Genomic DNA, 15,073 nt, shown 5'->3' with positions numbered 1-15,073 from the left:
ATGGCACTCATTAAAGGCTGGGCACCCATCAAATATCGGACTGGTATGACTATTGGGTCCAGCTGAGGTAGGGCAGTGATTCTGAGATGACAAGGCATTCAGGACGTGATCTGGAGCAGTGGGACGCTGTCATCGGTAGGGACGACTCGAGAGACAACACGAGACGCTACACCAACCTTTGGAGCTGGGGTCGCCACTGAAACATTAGACCATACCACTTGAGTTTCCAATACAAGACGGGACTGTCATATTCGTAGGTCGCCAAGGTAGTCGTTGCGGAGGTACGACCAAGCGCCCTTGCGAACTGAAAAACGCCCTCAGGACGCACCTGAAAGCTACAATAGCACGTTCACACATCAAATGGGGAGTCGAGTATGGGTGCAAAAAAAGGCCCGTATGGTGGTTGTATTGTACATGTCGAGTCCAGTCATCACTAATGCAAATTAGATCTCCAATAACCATGCAAGAACCATTCTTTGGTTTCAATATCTGGTGTGCACTCAGTTCAAGCTTCAGACCCCTATTCACTCTGATACGCGCCTAATTTGTCGAATCAAAAAACCTAGTAGTTGGTGCAATCTCATAGCGTTCTCCAGGCCCCGACGCAACTCCTGTGATAGAAGTCGAACATTGGAATCACATCCTATTTGGCCTTGGCCAAGCCGACAGTGCCCTTGCCGAGGTCGTAGATAGAGTACCACTTGCGCAGGAATGCATCGCCGAGAATGGCAAGGGGGCCAACGGGGGCGGGGAAGTCCATGCCCATGAAGGTCGAGATGCAGCTTCCCTGGACCTCAAGGATGTAGTCGTAGGGGGTGATGGCAAAGTCGTAGCCGCTCAGCTTGAAGCTGACATCGGGTAGGTTGTCGCGGGCAGAGCAGTCGATAGTGTACTGTCCATTGTAGCTCTTCTTAGCACCAATCTCCTTGTTGAGCAGCTCGGCCAGATCGGTGGGAAGAGCGATCAAAGAGGTACCGGTGTCCAGAATGACACCAGTGTTCTCGAGGTCGGCCGTCTCGTCACCGAATGAAATGGAGTCCAAGTCGACCTCCCAGTAAGCCTTACGGCGCAGGGGAATCTCGGTGATCTTGCCCGTGTAGTGGTCCTTGTCAACGCCACCGAAAACGACCTCCGAGTCATCGTCGCTGGAATCAGCAAGGTAGAATGCGAAGACGGGCTCGTCAATCAAGCCTTGGTTGACCATTTGGTAGAAAGGCGGGACGATGCCGTTCACCGAGATGCGGTCAAAGCCCATGCCCAGGATGCCGTCAAACCGGCCGAAGGCAAAGGCCAGACCGGGCTCGTTGGTGGCTTCAGCGAAGTCTTGGCCCTTGATCTTTAGGTCGCCAATAGCGACGGTGTCCTGAGAGACAAAGCCGCTCAAGCTACCAGATCCGTAACGGATCTCGAACTCGGAGCCGTTCTTCTTGAAGGTCGACGAGGCCGACGAGTCGTACTTGGAGTGGAGGTAGCAAGCGATGCTGCCGCAAGACTGGGAAGGAACCCAAAGGTTTGAGCTGCCAGTGTCGAGAATGACCTTGAAGTCTTGGGGCGGCGTGCCGATGGAGATCTCAGAGAAGTCTGCAGGCACGCATTGGAATCAGTATTCATCACACCCACCAAGACGAAGCAGAGACTTGAAAGTTGGGATTTGGGCACTCACACTGGGCGTTCAGGAAGTTGCTGATGGGGAGAGGGTGGTTCTTGTCCGCGTTGATGGGTGACTGCTGGCTGAACATGGCCTCGATATGATTCTCGGGTCTAGCGCCCATGTACTTCTGGCCAAGTCCTTGCATCTGGGTGTCGATGGGGATGTTCTCCTGTCCGAAATCATCAGAACTTATCATCGCAAATCATCCACCATCACCACTAACCAGCTGATCCGACAGGGGGACCTTCTTGAGCTTCATCTTGTGCACTCCGGCCTCGGCAGAGCCAAGCAGCACAGCTGCCGCGGTAAGCAGAGCTCCCTTCATGATGGGCAACTTGTGTAGTAGTGGAAAGGAAGACTAAGAGAGGTAGGAATGACGATCAATGGCTTAAAGGAATATGGCAACGTAATGAAATCTCCAAGAAGATGCCGATGTGTTGACGGATGAGAATGGAGGACGTAGGAGAGAAGGAGAGATAGACATGGAGGCGGGTTGATTGCGCGGGTTTGAGCTATGATAGCTGTGATGGGGACGTGTGGAGTCCTTGTCATTTGACCGACCAGTGTGGGCCAGGGCAGGTGCTCGTGCGTGGTGGCTGGCGTAGGTGGCTGCCTTGGATAACTTGGTGTGTGTGGCGCGTGCTTGTTGTGCCTGCCAACTGTGGCGAATCAGAGCCTGCGGTAGCCCCTGCTAGATGCCACACAATAGCGGCAACCATGACACAGGTCAAGATAAAGCGTCTGGCAGAGCAACCAGCCGATAATGCCAAGACCCGCTTCCCCGGATTATCGGAAGCACTTTTCTCAGGCACCAACGAACGCCGTATCAAAGGAGAGCGCACATGAAGCTGGCAAGCGCACCTTACTAATTACTTCTGCCACACAAGCTCAAGTGTCATCCATTTGAAACTCACAGTTCAGCATTGGGTCAAAACAGCTATAGAAGCTCCGTGGCCATAGCCAAACGAACGTGAACGCCAATCCGTACTGTACCTACCTGAGGGTGCTTGGAATCCGGCTTATGTCCGGATACACTGTGCTATTTAGTTTATGGCGAGTACGCACTGTTTATTCTTGCATCGCTGCTGCCAGCAATTTGATCCGCCATTATTGTCCGGGTTTCAACTTGAGGAAGCTCACGGGGGAAGCGCCACTATAGGATCGTTATAGGATCGTTATTTTGGATTTTAAAAAAAGAAAAGAAGAAAATGGAGACCGCTCGCCATGTTCTCAAGTCCCAAGCCAGTTCTGGTCGTGTTTAAGGTGAATCGCGAGGGCTTCATCCACTTGGTTGATGGATTATGCAGAAATTCGAGCATGTATATAAAAAGGTATTGAACAACATATTTCCTGCTAGAACTCACTGTTAAAACCCTTTCAGAAGTTTGAAAATGTTATGCTAGTTCACCGACTCGAACTCTCTGCGAGCACTGATATTCCGAAGTCTGTACACTGTTGCATGTATAATAGGTTCCGGGAACCTTTCCGCCCGGGAACAGCCAAGAGGAGAGTGCATACGCATATTAATGTTATTTGTAGATACTTCTTCATGACTTCAACAGCGGAAGGCTCGTTATTATATATATTCAGAGTCATCAGAAATTCGTAACCGATGTGACAGGTTGAAGCAGAGCCCCGTGAGGATATTCCATCAGCATCATAAGCATCTATGCCCCTTCGGATTCATACTTGTTTTTTCTTCTTTGTGTTTTCGTATTTTTAATGTTCTATCCCAAATATGGAATCCATCCCTCGTATCCCGTCAATCTACAGACCAATTCCCGACGGTTACACACGGCCACCAAATAGAGTGCTGTCCTCTATATCGATGCTTTCAAGAGGATGAGAGTGACCAAAAGGTGGGAAGGCACTTTAACGTTGTCATCATTATCCGGAAATCTAAGGCATAACCGGCCGTGTACAATTTGCCGCCCCAACATCAGCAATTGTACTTCAAAACTCAACCACGGTAAGAGCACCTAGACTCACACTGCGAGCCGAATGTGTGAGATTCTATGCCACCAATCGATGAGTAAGGCCCGAATCAGATTTCTGGGTCATATTGAGATCCTTTTACAACAGAATGCCACTCGTTTGTCATCACCATGTTAGATAATAACGGTTTCAAGTCAGTTATAATGCAATTCCTCTTCCCAACCTTGCCCCCTACCAGTGGAAGATTCACACCCAAATTTTCCTTCAAGTCTCGTTTGAAGCTGCTTAGATATAATGTGCTGGGGAGAGTGCGGACTCTAGGGGACCGGAGATAGGTAGTATGCGATATCTCTATATATTATGATAATCCATCGGTATACTGTGGAACATAGCCCAAATGCAAAACTTAGCTTGCTAGCGGAGTAAACTATGTGACTGAATATGTGTTAGCTGGGCTATATATTTGCAAGAAAAGTTTACCAAGCCCCTGCTGGCTTTCCATTGCGGATTAGATCCTAGAAGCATACCCCGCATAAGTACATATGGATATCTTAGTGGACCTCGTTTTGTAATCGGACCCCCAGAAGTTCAATTCCGTCTCACTAATCAATACCCCTCGAAGGGAGTCAAACGGAGAGTCTCTAAATCAAAGGCTATCGATGAGCATGTCTCAACGAATTTTGTGTCAATGCCCCAGGGTATTTCGTCTGAGAGCTCCGACCAGGATCTCTTACTCCCTGGCCCAGCAAGTCGGTCGCGCTGGACAGGCACGATGGAACAGTACTCACTCGTCCTCCAGGGCCGGGCGCAGCTGGATGCAGGCGCTTTGGACGACGACGATGATCCTGGTAGGGATCGGCGCAAACATTGCGTTTAGTCATTCCCGTGGATCGGTGAAGCAAGACAGTATCATCTACGCAAGTCGTGACGAGATGCTAAAGGCAGCCAAAGAAATCGCAGACGCTCTCGGCCAGGACGCCGTGACTACCGACATCGACGTGTTAGAGCACCATGGCCACAGCGACTGGTCAACAGCAAACTCGCTCGAGCGCGCCGTAGCGGTGGTCTACCCGAGATCCACTGAAGATGTTGTCGCTATTGCCAAGATATGCAACAAGCGAAATGTGCCCATGGTCCCTTTCGGCGCAGGATCGAGCGTCGAGGGCAACTTTTCGCAGCCTTATTCGGGGATTTGCATTGAACTGTCCTTCATGGATAAGGTGGTTGCCTTCCATCCCGAGGATATGGATGTGGTGGTGCAGCCTGGCGTGAACTGGATGGATCTGAACAAGAAGATTGTTGACTCGGGGCTTTTTCTTCCTCTGGATCCGTCGCCGACGGCGACTGTTGGGGGGATGGTGTCGACGAATTGCTCGGGCACGAACGCGATGAGGTACGGGACTATGAAGGATTGGGTCTTGAACCTGACGGTGGTATTGCCGGATGGCTCTGTCATCAAGACGCGCAGGCGGCCGCGAAAGACGTCCGCAGGCTACAACCTGACGTCCTTGTTTGTGGGCGCCGAGGGGACGTTGGGAATTGTCACAGAAGTAACACTAAAGCTGGCGCCAATACCGCAAGACACAAGTGTCGCCGTAGTCTCGTTCCCCACTATCAAGGACGCCGCAGCGGCTGCATCGTCACTGATACGCTCAGGCATACAGCTGGCAGCCTTGGAGATGATGGACGATGTACAGATGAGAGTGCTAAATGAGCACGGCAGCGAGACGGTAAGAAAAATAAAGTGGGACGAGAAGCCGACCCTTTTCCTCAAGTTCTCCGGCACCACCGACGCTATCAAGAGCGACATCAAACGAGTCTCCCAGATCATCCAGCCTCTTGCCGAAGGGCCGTTTCAATTCGCCAAGACGAAACAAGATGAGCTCGACCTTTGGACCGCACGGAAAGAGGCCCTCTTCACTATGGTCAGCATCCGAGCCCCTGGGACCCAACTCTGGACGACCGACGTCGCCGTCCCACTCTCCAGGCTCGCCGAGATCATCGACGTTTCCAAGAGGGAGTGCAGCCAGCTCGGTATTTTTGCGAGCGTCATCGGTCACGTCGGGGACGGCAACTTTCACGTGGCCATGTTCTACGACCCCACGAATGCGGAGCAGAAGGAGAACGTGAGATGTGCGGTGCATAATATGATGCGCAGGGCGTTGGAGATGGAGGGAACGGTGTCGGGAGAACATGCGATTGGTATTGGGAAGAAGGAGTGCTTGGTGGATGAGTTGGGGGCGGAGATGATTGGGCTCATGAAGACGTTGAAGAGGTCGGTGGATCCCAAGTGGCTCATGAACCCGGGGAAGGTTTTCGATTTGCCAGATGAGAGGAGGTGAAGGGTGTGAGGTTGTTCATACGTTTACACGGAAAACTCTGGATTACGCATCTGGCGCATGCAATTCACGATGATTGTAACTTGTATCATGATGTCATGGCAATTTTTAGATGGAAAGCCGGTCATCCACCTGCACAGAAACGGGTACAGGATGGCGGCGCTGCTTACAGCATCCTCCTATTCCAAAGCATATTGAGAAACTGGGGATTGGCCACTTTCTACACTTGGAGGCATCAGAGAGCATACCGCAACGAGAAGTTATGCCTGTCCATCATGTCCAGCATGCCCTTGTCTGCTTTCTGATGAACCACTTGACCTCCAGATTTAGTCCCCTCGATGTAGCCGTACTCTACTTGCGTAAGCGAGGTATCCAATGCATGCCGTCGTTTGTTTTACTTGTTCAGGACATGGCGAGTTGTAAAGAGCAGGGTAAAGTCCGCCACAAGAGAGGCCTAAGGTGCACAGGTTAATGGCCCATGAAATCTTAACAGTTGAACTTGACGATCGGCCCACAAGAGTTATTCCGTGAGGGACATAGTTCCTCGGCTTATATTGAGACGGAAACCCAAGAGACGACCATGGCCCGAGATGAGCGCCGCTAAAGTTTAATAGGTAGTATGCACAAAGGAGTCGTACGCGATTGGCCCAGGGGGGAAGTATGAGCAATAGCACTGGCAGAACGGATGAAGAAGGCGGCTGCGATCCAGCACCTTGAGTTCTGGAGCGGGTGTTAGCATCGGCATTGTTTTGCATGAGGGAAGATTGTTACTTACGGGGTAGAAGCGGAGGATTATCGTGGAAAGAGTCATGAAGATGATCATGGAAATGCCCGCTGGTATGCTCAACGAAGTCGTCTGCAACTTTGTGAACCCAACTGGATGATCAACCCATGCTTGTTTTCAACCCCATTCTGCAGATTCCTGGGGTGAATGTGTTAAGGCTCTGCCTAGATCCCGAAGGAACTGCATGAATGACGACTCACGAAATCGCAGCAAACAAAAAAAAACAGTCAGGTCTTTATATGTCTCACCGCCTCAAGGGCTTGATCTTGCTTCCAAGCCTTGGTCTCAGTACCGCTCTGATTAGTCCGTATGCCTCTTACCGCATTCGCGATTTCATCCTTGGACAAGAACCGCGCGTTGACGGAACTATTTGCGAGACAAGCAATAACCAAGCGCCGATGAACATAGTGAGTCCCGCGTAAACAATCACCAATAGCCACGGAGCCGGCTTGGCCTTGAAATTGGAGTGCACAACACCGAAAGCGAAGAAACCTGAGACGATGATCCCGAGGCTGTTGCATTGGAGCTTCCAGCTGATACGTTGCCTATCTCGGTGCGGTTGTAGAACACGGATGTTCGGTTGGAGAAAGCGGATGTTGCTAACATGAAGCTGTTGGTGATGCAGCCTTCGGAGCCGCCTAGGAGGAAGCGCCGGACGACTATAATTAAGTGATGATCAGATTTGCGGCGAACTCCATAAGACACAGCACAAGAATAAGAGGACTTACATAAACCGCCAAAGTTCTTACACACACAGTGGAGACCATAAACAACGTCCATAGGAATATGTTTGCCGCTAGATACTTGGCCACGGGGACCTCTTGCAGCGCCCCGAAGTGAGTATAGGCAAAAACTAAGTAGCCCATTAGAATATTAGTGAGCCTTTAAATGAAAAAGCTTTGCTAACTTGATAGACACATGCCGATGTATAAAGCGGAGTCAAGAGTGTTAAACTCGTCAGATGTAAGGTGATTGTCTTGGATGATGTCCAGCACCACGGACGCTCCCAGGGTAGTCCCAATAGACAAATATTTGTCCTGGTACGTCAGCCGGCCATATTACATACGCACTTGTCGACAAATTGGACTGAAATGAAACGTCAGCATAGTGATCTGAACCAACGTCCGAGCACTTATGAGTATAGAGTGAATAGCAGGGGCAAGATCACCCGGTCGATGTTTTTCAAATATTCTGTGCCTCATCAGGATGTAATGGCCCATCATCAGCATGCCTGGCGACCAAGTCCACTGCCTAGTTAACCTCCTATAAAGCTCAATTACTTTCCACCGGAGTATTGTCGGCGTCGAATTTCATCCTGTCAGCCATTATAGACCTTCTATAACTGTCGATACAACTTATTTATATTAGAGTTCGGACTAGATGAATGGTTGCTCCAGTTATAGCTCCGTATCTCAGATCATGCAGCACTCGATTCCATCACTCCAAGAAGAATACCGCTCGCTGATCTCGCTTGTGACTGAATACGAGAGGTCCAGTCCCAAGCTGGAGATGTCCAAAACCGATTAGTTAAGTATATAGGCAATTAAAAACGTCGTTTAATAGAGATATAACGACTTGCCAACAACAAAGTTGGCAACCGAAGCGATGTGGGATTAACACGTCATTGTAATCACATGAAGTGCACCTTATTACTCAGCACCCTTGTGTATCATACAACTGTGCGGCAGTCGTTATCTGTTCCCTCCGTAGGGGTGTTTGCGAGCTTTAATGTGACGCCACTAATCTAGAAGCGCTCAAGTCTAGAGGGCGCGGGGTAACGGATCGCTAATGAAACCAACCCTCGGCCGATTCATGTGAACTCTGTCCTTTAGGCTTCATCCATGAGCAGAAATAAATCCTGCCTTGAAAGAAAACCAGACATATACAGCTGATCTTTACAATTATGGATAATAATAAGGCTACGTTGATTTTCGATTCCCTGAGATTACTACGACTGCCATCAGGGAGTGTCATAGACCTTCTGGCTGTGATGACTGTGCTGTACCTGTTGCTACTGGCGGTGTATCGCCTTTACTTCAGCCCATCAGCTCGATTTCCCGGGCCAAGATTAGCTGCCTTGTCATTCTGGTACGAGTTTTACTATGATGTTTGGAAGGAAGGCCAGTACACGTGGAAAATTCGAGAATTACATCAAGAATATGGTACATTTCCGTTGCGGTCATCTACAGTCCAAAGATAGAACTGATAAACCACCAGGCCCCTTTGTGCGGATCAATCCGGATGAAATTCATTGCAACGATCCGGAGTTCTTCGACATCTTGTACGCGAGCTCAGCCAAAAGGAAGACCGATAAGTGGATTTGGTTTGTGAGACAATCGTACGGACTTTCGCCTTCGACAAGGCGCAAGCCCTGGGCGCATAATTGACCAACGATTCCAGATGGACGCGCAATTCCATGTTCAAAACCATCAAACACGATCTGCACAGACAGCGAAGAAGTCAACTGAGCTCTTTCTTCTCCAAGTCCTCGATTAAGACTATTGAGCCCCTTATCGTGAGAAAAGTCAACGGCCTATGCGCACGTCTCGAAGCATCCAGCGAGACCCAAAGCGTCGTGTCACTAACCCACGCGTTCGTGGCCGTCACCCTCGACATCATCTCCCGCGTCTGCTTCGGTTTCTCCTACGACTTCCTCGAACTGCCAGAATTCGCCCAGACATGGCACGACGGCCTCATCTCCACCAGCCGCTTGGGACATTCCGTCCGGCAATTCCCCTGGGTGTTCCACCTCCTAAGTCTCTTTCCCCGCCTGCTGGCAGACCCGGGTATCCTAGCAGCAAATAAACGCCAAGAGGAGCTCACGGCGCAAGTGGCAGCCGTAGTGGACCGCCATGCCCGCGGCGAGAAGCCACCCGGCGAGGATGGATTTACCATCTTCGACGCTATGCTCGACGCCGATGTGCCGCCGGAGGAAAAGACAAACGCGCGGTTGTGTGAGGAGGCGCAAGCTTTGACGGCGGCCGGGTCGCTAACCACGGCTAACACGCTTGATGCTACGATTTATCAGTTGCTGACCCACCCGAATCATCTAGCTCGTCTGTATCGGGAGCTCGAAGTGGCTATACCTGACCCGGCTGTATTGCCCCCGGCGACGGAGTTGGAGAAGTTGCCGTTTTTGACGGCGTTGCTCCATGAGGGCTTACGAATCAGCAAAGGTCTGCCCCATCGCTTCGCGCGCGTATCTCCAGATGTGTCGTATTCCTATGGTGATGTGGTTATTCCTCGCGGACTTCCGGTCGGCATGTCGTTCATAGACATGGTCGAAGATCCAGAGACCTTTCCGGAGCCGAACTCCTTCGAACCCGAGCGCTGGATGCCATTCGATGAGCCTGAGGTGCGCCGTCGACGGAAGCGGCTGGTAATATTCGGTGGTGGAACTCGTATCTGTCTGGGAATTAACCTAGCTTGGGCAGAACTGTACCTGACTGTTGCTGCTGTGGTGCGACGGTTTGGTGACAGACTGCAATTGCATGATGTTGTTTTCGAGAGGGACTTGAAGATCGTTGTTGATGGGTTCAACCCGCTGCCGAGTCGAGAGTCTAAGGGGTTGCGGGTTGTTGTTCGGCCTAAATCGGAAAAGGGGATGGGAAGTGCATGACTTGGCAGGGGCAAAGATATGAACATGACGGTATTACGTATTACCGCGACTGCTGGCGCGCAATTAGTCAAGCCTCTTTTCATACTTCTAGGGCAACATACTTCAGAGAATATGCTTCCAACTGGTATCATTTGGTAGCATGCTCCTTCATTTCAAATTTGTCGACGACAGCGGGACTTAGGGTCGGATTCTATGCACACCGGGTGCTGCTTTTACGCTAGAGTAGAGCACTTTATGATACAAAGTATTCTAAAAACACAATAATTCATAAGGCTTCAGTTTCGAACCTTGTCGTATTCGCGAAGCCCCTGATGCTATCATGTAAGGTTAGTCAAGAACAGACATGCCGGAGGAACTGGCCATCGCCCAATTATCCCTGAGACTGGCATTGCCGAAAATACATCGAAGGAAATAGGATTTTAGAAGTCGACATAGTGTCAGTATCGTTGATATAGCCCAAACCGAGGATATTGCGGTGATGAAGCATGGCCAATTAGATAAGTAAAGCTTCTGGATTTATCGGTAGTCCGCTTCGTGTGCGATGCACTGAGGTATCCAACGGACGCAGTGCTTATGTCTCCCGTCCATTGATGACACCCCAAAGCAATAGAATTATCGTTATCTAATTGCATCATCTACGCGTTGATACAGGACAAGCTTCTTGGAACATATAGCTCCGCGTGGATCGTACTCGCTGGTTGTGCATAACTACGTGATAGCTTTTGTACGCCTGGAGAATAGTCTATTTACTACGGTTTGTAGCATGGAAGTACGGGCGAAAGAATAATTCTTATTGTCAGGCAGGATTCCGAGGAAAGTGACGCACTAGATGAATTACGGTTCTGCGGTCGTCGCGGTATACTAGATCTCGCCTTGGCGGCTATACTCATCTTTAGCCTACCTTTGGGACTTGGGCAAAGGAAATTGCACCCGATAGTTTGATCATCATCGAAATCAGGCATCTATCTGGATCATACCTATTTTTACCTGGAGTTCGAGGAATTTGCAGGCTTGAAACTCTTCCGCACTGCTCTTAATGACTTACGACAAAAAGTTACTTTGATGGAAGTTTGACTTGCTCTCCACATGTCAGGGATGCAAGCCTATTGATTGGGATGATACGCTGGTGACCGAGTCTACTTGCCCTTGAAAAGGAAATACGACGCAATGGCTCATCTTTGAATGCTGCAATTTCTCGTAAGAATGTTTGCAGATACACAAATATCTCTTGCTAGGCTCGTGTAACACCAACTTCATTCACTAGTACCGAGAGGCTGGCCTTTATATTGTGCCACATGTGACTTATGCAACCGTAAGCTGACCCTACTTCCCAGCAGCACAGAAAAGGCCCACAAAATAATAGCTTCTGAAATAGCGAGACCCTTGCTTTTATACCCGACAGATTGAACATGAGCTCGGTAAGCATGCAAGGTGGACAGACGCTCATGGTCATCTCTCACCGTAGGCAAGTATTCGAAGTCCCAATCATTACAGGGCCCCATACTTGGTGATCCTCAGCAATTTGTAATTTTATCTCAACCTCGGTGGAGTCTCGCACACCCGTTTGTAGGGAAATAGGAGTGCAAGATGAGGATACGTACTTCAGTCAATCCGAGTCTTACTGCTGGGCAACGGTCCAATCAAGGGACTTGTGGGAAGGCGTGCCACACCAAGATTTAGACCGGAAGGTGGCGTCGGGGCAAAGTCCCATTCACGGCTAGCTTCCCAGACCAAAACGTCGCTATAGAATCTGTAGTTACATTTGGATGCTGACCATTACCGCTCAACGGCGCCGGGGACATGGTTGGGGCGGGTCTTCCCTTTGTCTTCAACATCTTTCGGCCGTACGGTATGCTCGGCGGTTGGTCCACCATTGGTCAACACTATGTATATGCACCACCAGAAAGGATTTGCAACATAGTGGCTATGCAGGCAGAAATGTTTGGACACGGGTGAATAGCGTTGAAGCAAGGAAGCATGCACTGGTACCACATTATAAGGAGCTGCCCTGGGGAGTAGCTCGTGTCACTGACGTGCCAAAAGTGATCAAACACTACCCTGTCGAATATAAGATTCTGGACCGAAATCCCTTCCAGGAATGGGTACCAAGAAATTCAGCACTAAGATAACCCATGGGTGTATTTGCGCCCGTCTCCTTCGTGACGTTCGTAATCCCGATGTGGCACTCATTTACAATGCTTGGCATCAGCACCATCCATCCACCCGCCTATCCTATTTCACTTCCTTCAGCGACACCTCATCCTTGTGTTTTACATCTATTGGTGCAAATGTGCGCCCTGTACCACCCAGCCTGGCCGTGCTTAGCGATGCAGCTTACAGCAAAAGCAAAAGGATCCTTGCAGCATCTGCCTTACTTAACCTCGTTTGCGATTTACGCTCTAGATTTAGCCAATTAGTCGGGAAGGTGCAAGCCAGCTACGCGGAAGACGAATAGAGGGCGATGAAGCTTGAATCCCGGCAGTCGAGTTTGATCTTTCCGTGTGGCGTCTGTACACTCTACGTGCCTCTTTTCTCCATTGGAAAACGGGCCGAGTTTGGCTCCCCGAAGGCGAGCAGTTCATCACGTTACACTGCGTAGGGTAGTAATTGGCAGTTGCAATCCTCCGTAGGTACATTATCCCCCTCTGACATGCAGTGTACTGATGCTTAAGCTGACACAAAAGCGTCGACCCGACACTTCCTGAACTTACGAACTAGAAAACTTCCGTCCGTCCTCACTATCTCCAGGCTTTCCAGCCGTGTACGTAATTGTACGTAGTACTGTCTATCAAAATGCACGAAGTCGTACCTGTCGTCGCAGGCGTCACTACAGCTACCAAGCCTGAGAAGTCGTCTGGGTCCGCCTCGCTGGACGTGGCAGAATTACAGGGCTTCGACCAGAACGCTACCAAGACGCTTCTGCGGAAGCTTGACTGGCATCTCATCCCTTTTATGAGCTTGATTTACCTGTGATTCCACCATTGCTCCCGACTACATCGATACTTTTCTAACCAGCTGTAGTCTCTGCTTCCTCGATCGTACCAATATTGGCAATGCACGTCTCGACCATCTGGAGCAGGACCTCGGTCTCACAGGAATTCAATACAATGACTGTCTTGCGATCCTATTCCCATTTTACATAGCTGCAGGTGAGAAACGCCCCTGACCTTCGACAAAACAGGATACCACGAGCAGCAGTAACGCTAACCCTTAGTTTCCCAGAAATCCCCTCCAACATCATGATGAAGCGTCTCCGACCTTCCATCTGGCTGACCATCATCATGGTTTGCTGGTCTGCGGCCATGATCGGCCAAGGATTCGTCAAGAACTACTCCGGGCTCATGGCTACGAGAGTCTTCCTCGGCGTTTTCGAGGGTGGCCTGTTTCCGGGCGTGAACTATTACATCACGCAGTGGTACTGTCGCTATGAGACGGGTTTCCGCATGGCCATGTTCTTCTCTGCTGCGACGCTTGCCGGGGCGTTTGGTGGTATACTCGCACGGGGGATCGCAGAAATGAGGTACGCGCCTTTACAAATTTAGCCTACAGCGTCCTGCAAACTCTGACAATTCTTTCTTAGCGGGGTTGGTGGACTATCTGCCTGGTCCTGGATCTTCATCCTGGAAGGTCTCCTGAGTATACTCGTCTCCTTCACCGCGTACTGGGCAATCTACGATTACCCCTCTACGTAAGTAACCAACCACCTTTGGCCGTATCCTGTCCCATCGCCATCCCATTAACATCCCACCCCGCAAAACCAGCGCCCAGTTCCTCCTCCCCCACGAACGCGACGAAGTCGAGCGCCGCCTCCTCGCCGACCATGGCCACTTGTCCAACGACTTCGACCTGAAATACGTGTGGCAAGCCCTGAGCGACTGGAAGATTTACATTCACTGCCTGATCTGCATGGCCGGATTCATTTCAGTCTACTCCTTCGCCCTATTCTTGCCCACCATCATCAATAACATGGGGTACTCTGCCAACAACGCCCAGCTTATGAGCGTTCCGCCTTATGTCTTCGCTTGTTTCTTCACCATCGCCGCAAGCTGGTTTGCTGACCGCGCGAGGCAGCGCGGCGTTTTCCTGATGGTATTCCAGCTCGTGGGGATTGCGGGCTTTGCTTTGTTGGCGGGAAGTGGGAATGCGTCGGTGCAGTATACGGGGACCGTCCTTGCTGCTATTGGTTAGACTACTTACCTCCGAATTTTTCCGGGATGACAAGTATTGATGAAACTGTGGACAGGAATCTATCCCCAAATCCCCCTCGGCATGGCCTGGAACGGCGCCAACATCGGCGGCAGTCTCAAGCGTGGAACGGGCATCGCTATGCAAGTCATGGGTGGCAATTGCGGAGGCATCGTTGCCTCCTACGTATACCTGAAGCGCGACGGTCCGCGGTACATCACCGGGCACAGTATCCTCATCGGATTTGTGAGGTAAGCGTCTAACCTCCTTGTCCAATGTCACTATATAAACTACTGGCACTTGTTAATGTTTGGTAGCATGGCATTCTTCTTGACCCTTTTCATGACGATTTGGTGCCGCCGAGAGAATCGACGCCGTGATGCTGTGTCAAGTAGAGCCGGAGTCCAGGACTTGACCGACGAGGAGAAGTTGTTGGAGCGGGATCTGGCGGACAGTGCGCCGTGGTTCAGATACATTGTTTGAACTGGACTGGTGATTACGATAGAACTTCAGTAGTGAAACAGTAGGGTATACATTTGCGTGTTCACATTTCCGAATAA

The 15,073-nt window shown here is 50.4% G+C and overlaps 4 protein-coding genes across 4 annotated transcripts; 3 read left to right on the top strand and 1 right to left on the bottom strand.

The window, feature by feature from the left end:
* Positions 1–323: 323 nt before the first annotated feature.
* Positions 324–2,185, bottom strand: BCR38DRAFT_376834 (vacuolar protease A). The gene is made up of 3 exons (XM_040857356.1): positions 1,875–2,185; positions 1,664–1,820; positions 324–1,581 (listed from the first exon to the last, which is right to left on the bottom strand). Exons 1-3 carry the CDS (start codon positions 1,974–1,976, stop codon positions 644–646), a joined length of 1,197 nt encoding a protein of 398 aa, XP_040711657.1. The 5' UTR covers positions 1,977–2,185; the 3' UTR covers positions 324–643.
* A 1,996-nt stretch (positions 2,186–4,181) lies between these two features.
* Positions 4,182–6,185, top strand: BCR38DRAFT_446764 (uncharacterized protein). The gene has a single exon (XM_040861114.1). It carries the CDS (start codon positions 4,246–4,248, stop codon positions 5,926–5,928), a length of 1,683 nt encoding a protein of 560 aa, XP_040711656.1. The 5' UTR covers positions 4,182–4,245; the 3' UTR covers positions 5,929–6,185.
* Positions 6,186–8,528: 2,343 nt separating this feature from the next.
* BCR38DRAFT_446762 (putative cytochrome P450) lies at positions 8,529–10,551 on the top strand. The gene is made up of 3 exons (XM_040861113.1): positions 8,529–8,871; positions 8,927–9,047; positions 9,110–10,551. Exons 1-3 carry the CDS (start codon positions 8,613–8,615, stop codon positions 10,326–10,328), a joined length of 1,599 nt encoding a protein of 532 aa, XP_040711655.1. The 5' UTR covers positions 8,529–8,612; the 3' UTR covers positions 10,329–10,551.
* A 2,570-nt stretch (positions 10,552–13,121) lies between these two features.
* On the top strand, positions 13,122–14,996 carry BCR38DRAFT_489199 (high-affinity nicotinic acid transporter; the record flags this gene model as incomplete). The annotated part of the gene is made up of 7 exons (XM_040864369.1): positions 13,122–13,297; positions 13,350–13,477; positions 13,551–13,848; positions 13,909–14,016; positions 14,090–14,511; positions 14,572–14,764; positions 14,831–14,996. The coding sequence occupies 7 exons, from the start codon at positions 13,122–13,124 to the stop codon at positions 14,994–14,996; spliced, it is 1,491 nt and encodes a 496-aa protein (XP_040711654.1).
* Between the last annotated feature and the right edge of the window lie 77 nt (positions 14,997–15,073).

This window comes from Pseudomassariella vexata (genome assembly GCF_002105095.1).
Source record: "Pseudomassariella vexata strain CBS 129021 chromosome Unknown BCR38scaffold_15, whole genome shotgun sequence".
NCBI lineage: Eukaryota > Fungi > Ascomycota > Sordariomycetes > Amphisphaeriales > Pseudomassariaceae > Pseudomassariella > Pseudomassariella vexata.
The sequence above is the reverse complement of the archived record's forward strand: the minus strand, read 5'-3'. Positions and strand labels throughout refer to the sequence as shown.

Excerpts from the sequence above, each read along its gene's own strand:
- BCR38DRAFT_376834 (XM_040857356.1), bottom strand. The coding sequence starts at position 1,976 with ATGAAGGGAGCTCTGCTTACCGCGGCAGCTGTGCTGCTTGGCTCTGCC. Across the intron at positions 1,821-1,874 it reads TCCCCCTGTCGGATCAGCTG|GAGAACATCCCCATCGACAC; the intron begins GTTAGTGGTGAT and ends GATTTCGGACAG. Across the intron at positions 1,582-1,663 it reads CAACTTCCTGAACGCCCAGT|ACTTCTCTGAGATCTCCATC; the intron begins GTGAGTGCCCAA and ends GCGTGCCTGCAG.
- BCR38DRAFT_446764 (XM_040861114.1), top strand. The coding sequence starts at position 4,246 with ATGAGCATGTCTCAACGAATTTTGTGTCAATGCCCCAGGGTATTTCGT.
- BCR38DRAFT_446762 (XM_040861113.1), top strand. The coding sequence starts at position 8,613 with ATGGATAATAATAAGGCTACGTTGATTTTCGATTCCCTGAGATTACTA. Across the intron at positions 8,872-8,926 it reads AGAATTACATCAAGAATATG|GCCCCTTTGTGCGGATCAAT; the intron begins GTACATTTCCGT and ends ATAAACCACCAG. Across the intron at positions 9,048-9,109 it reads ATTTGGTTTGTGAGACAATC|ATGGACGCGCAATTCCATGT; the intron begins GTACGGACTTTC and ends CAACGATTCCAG.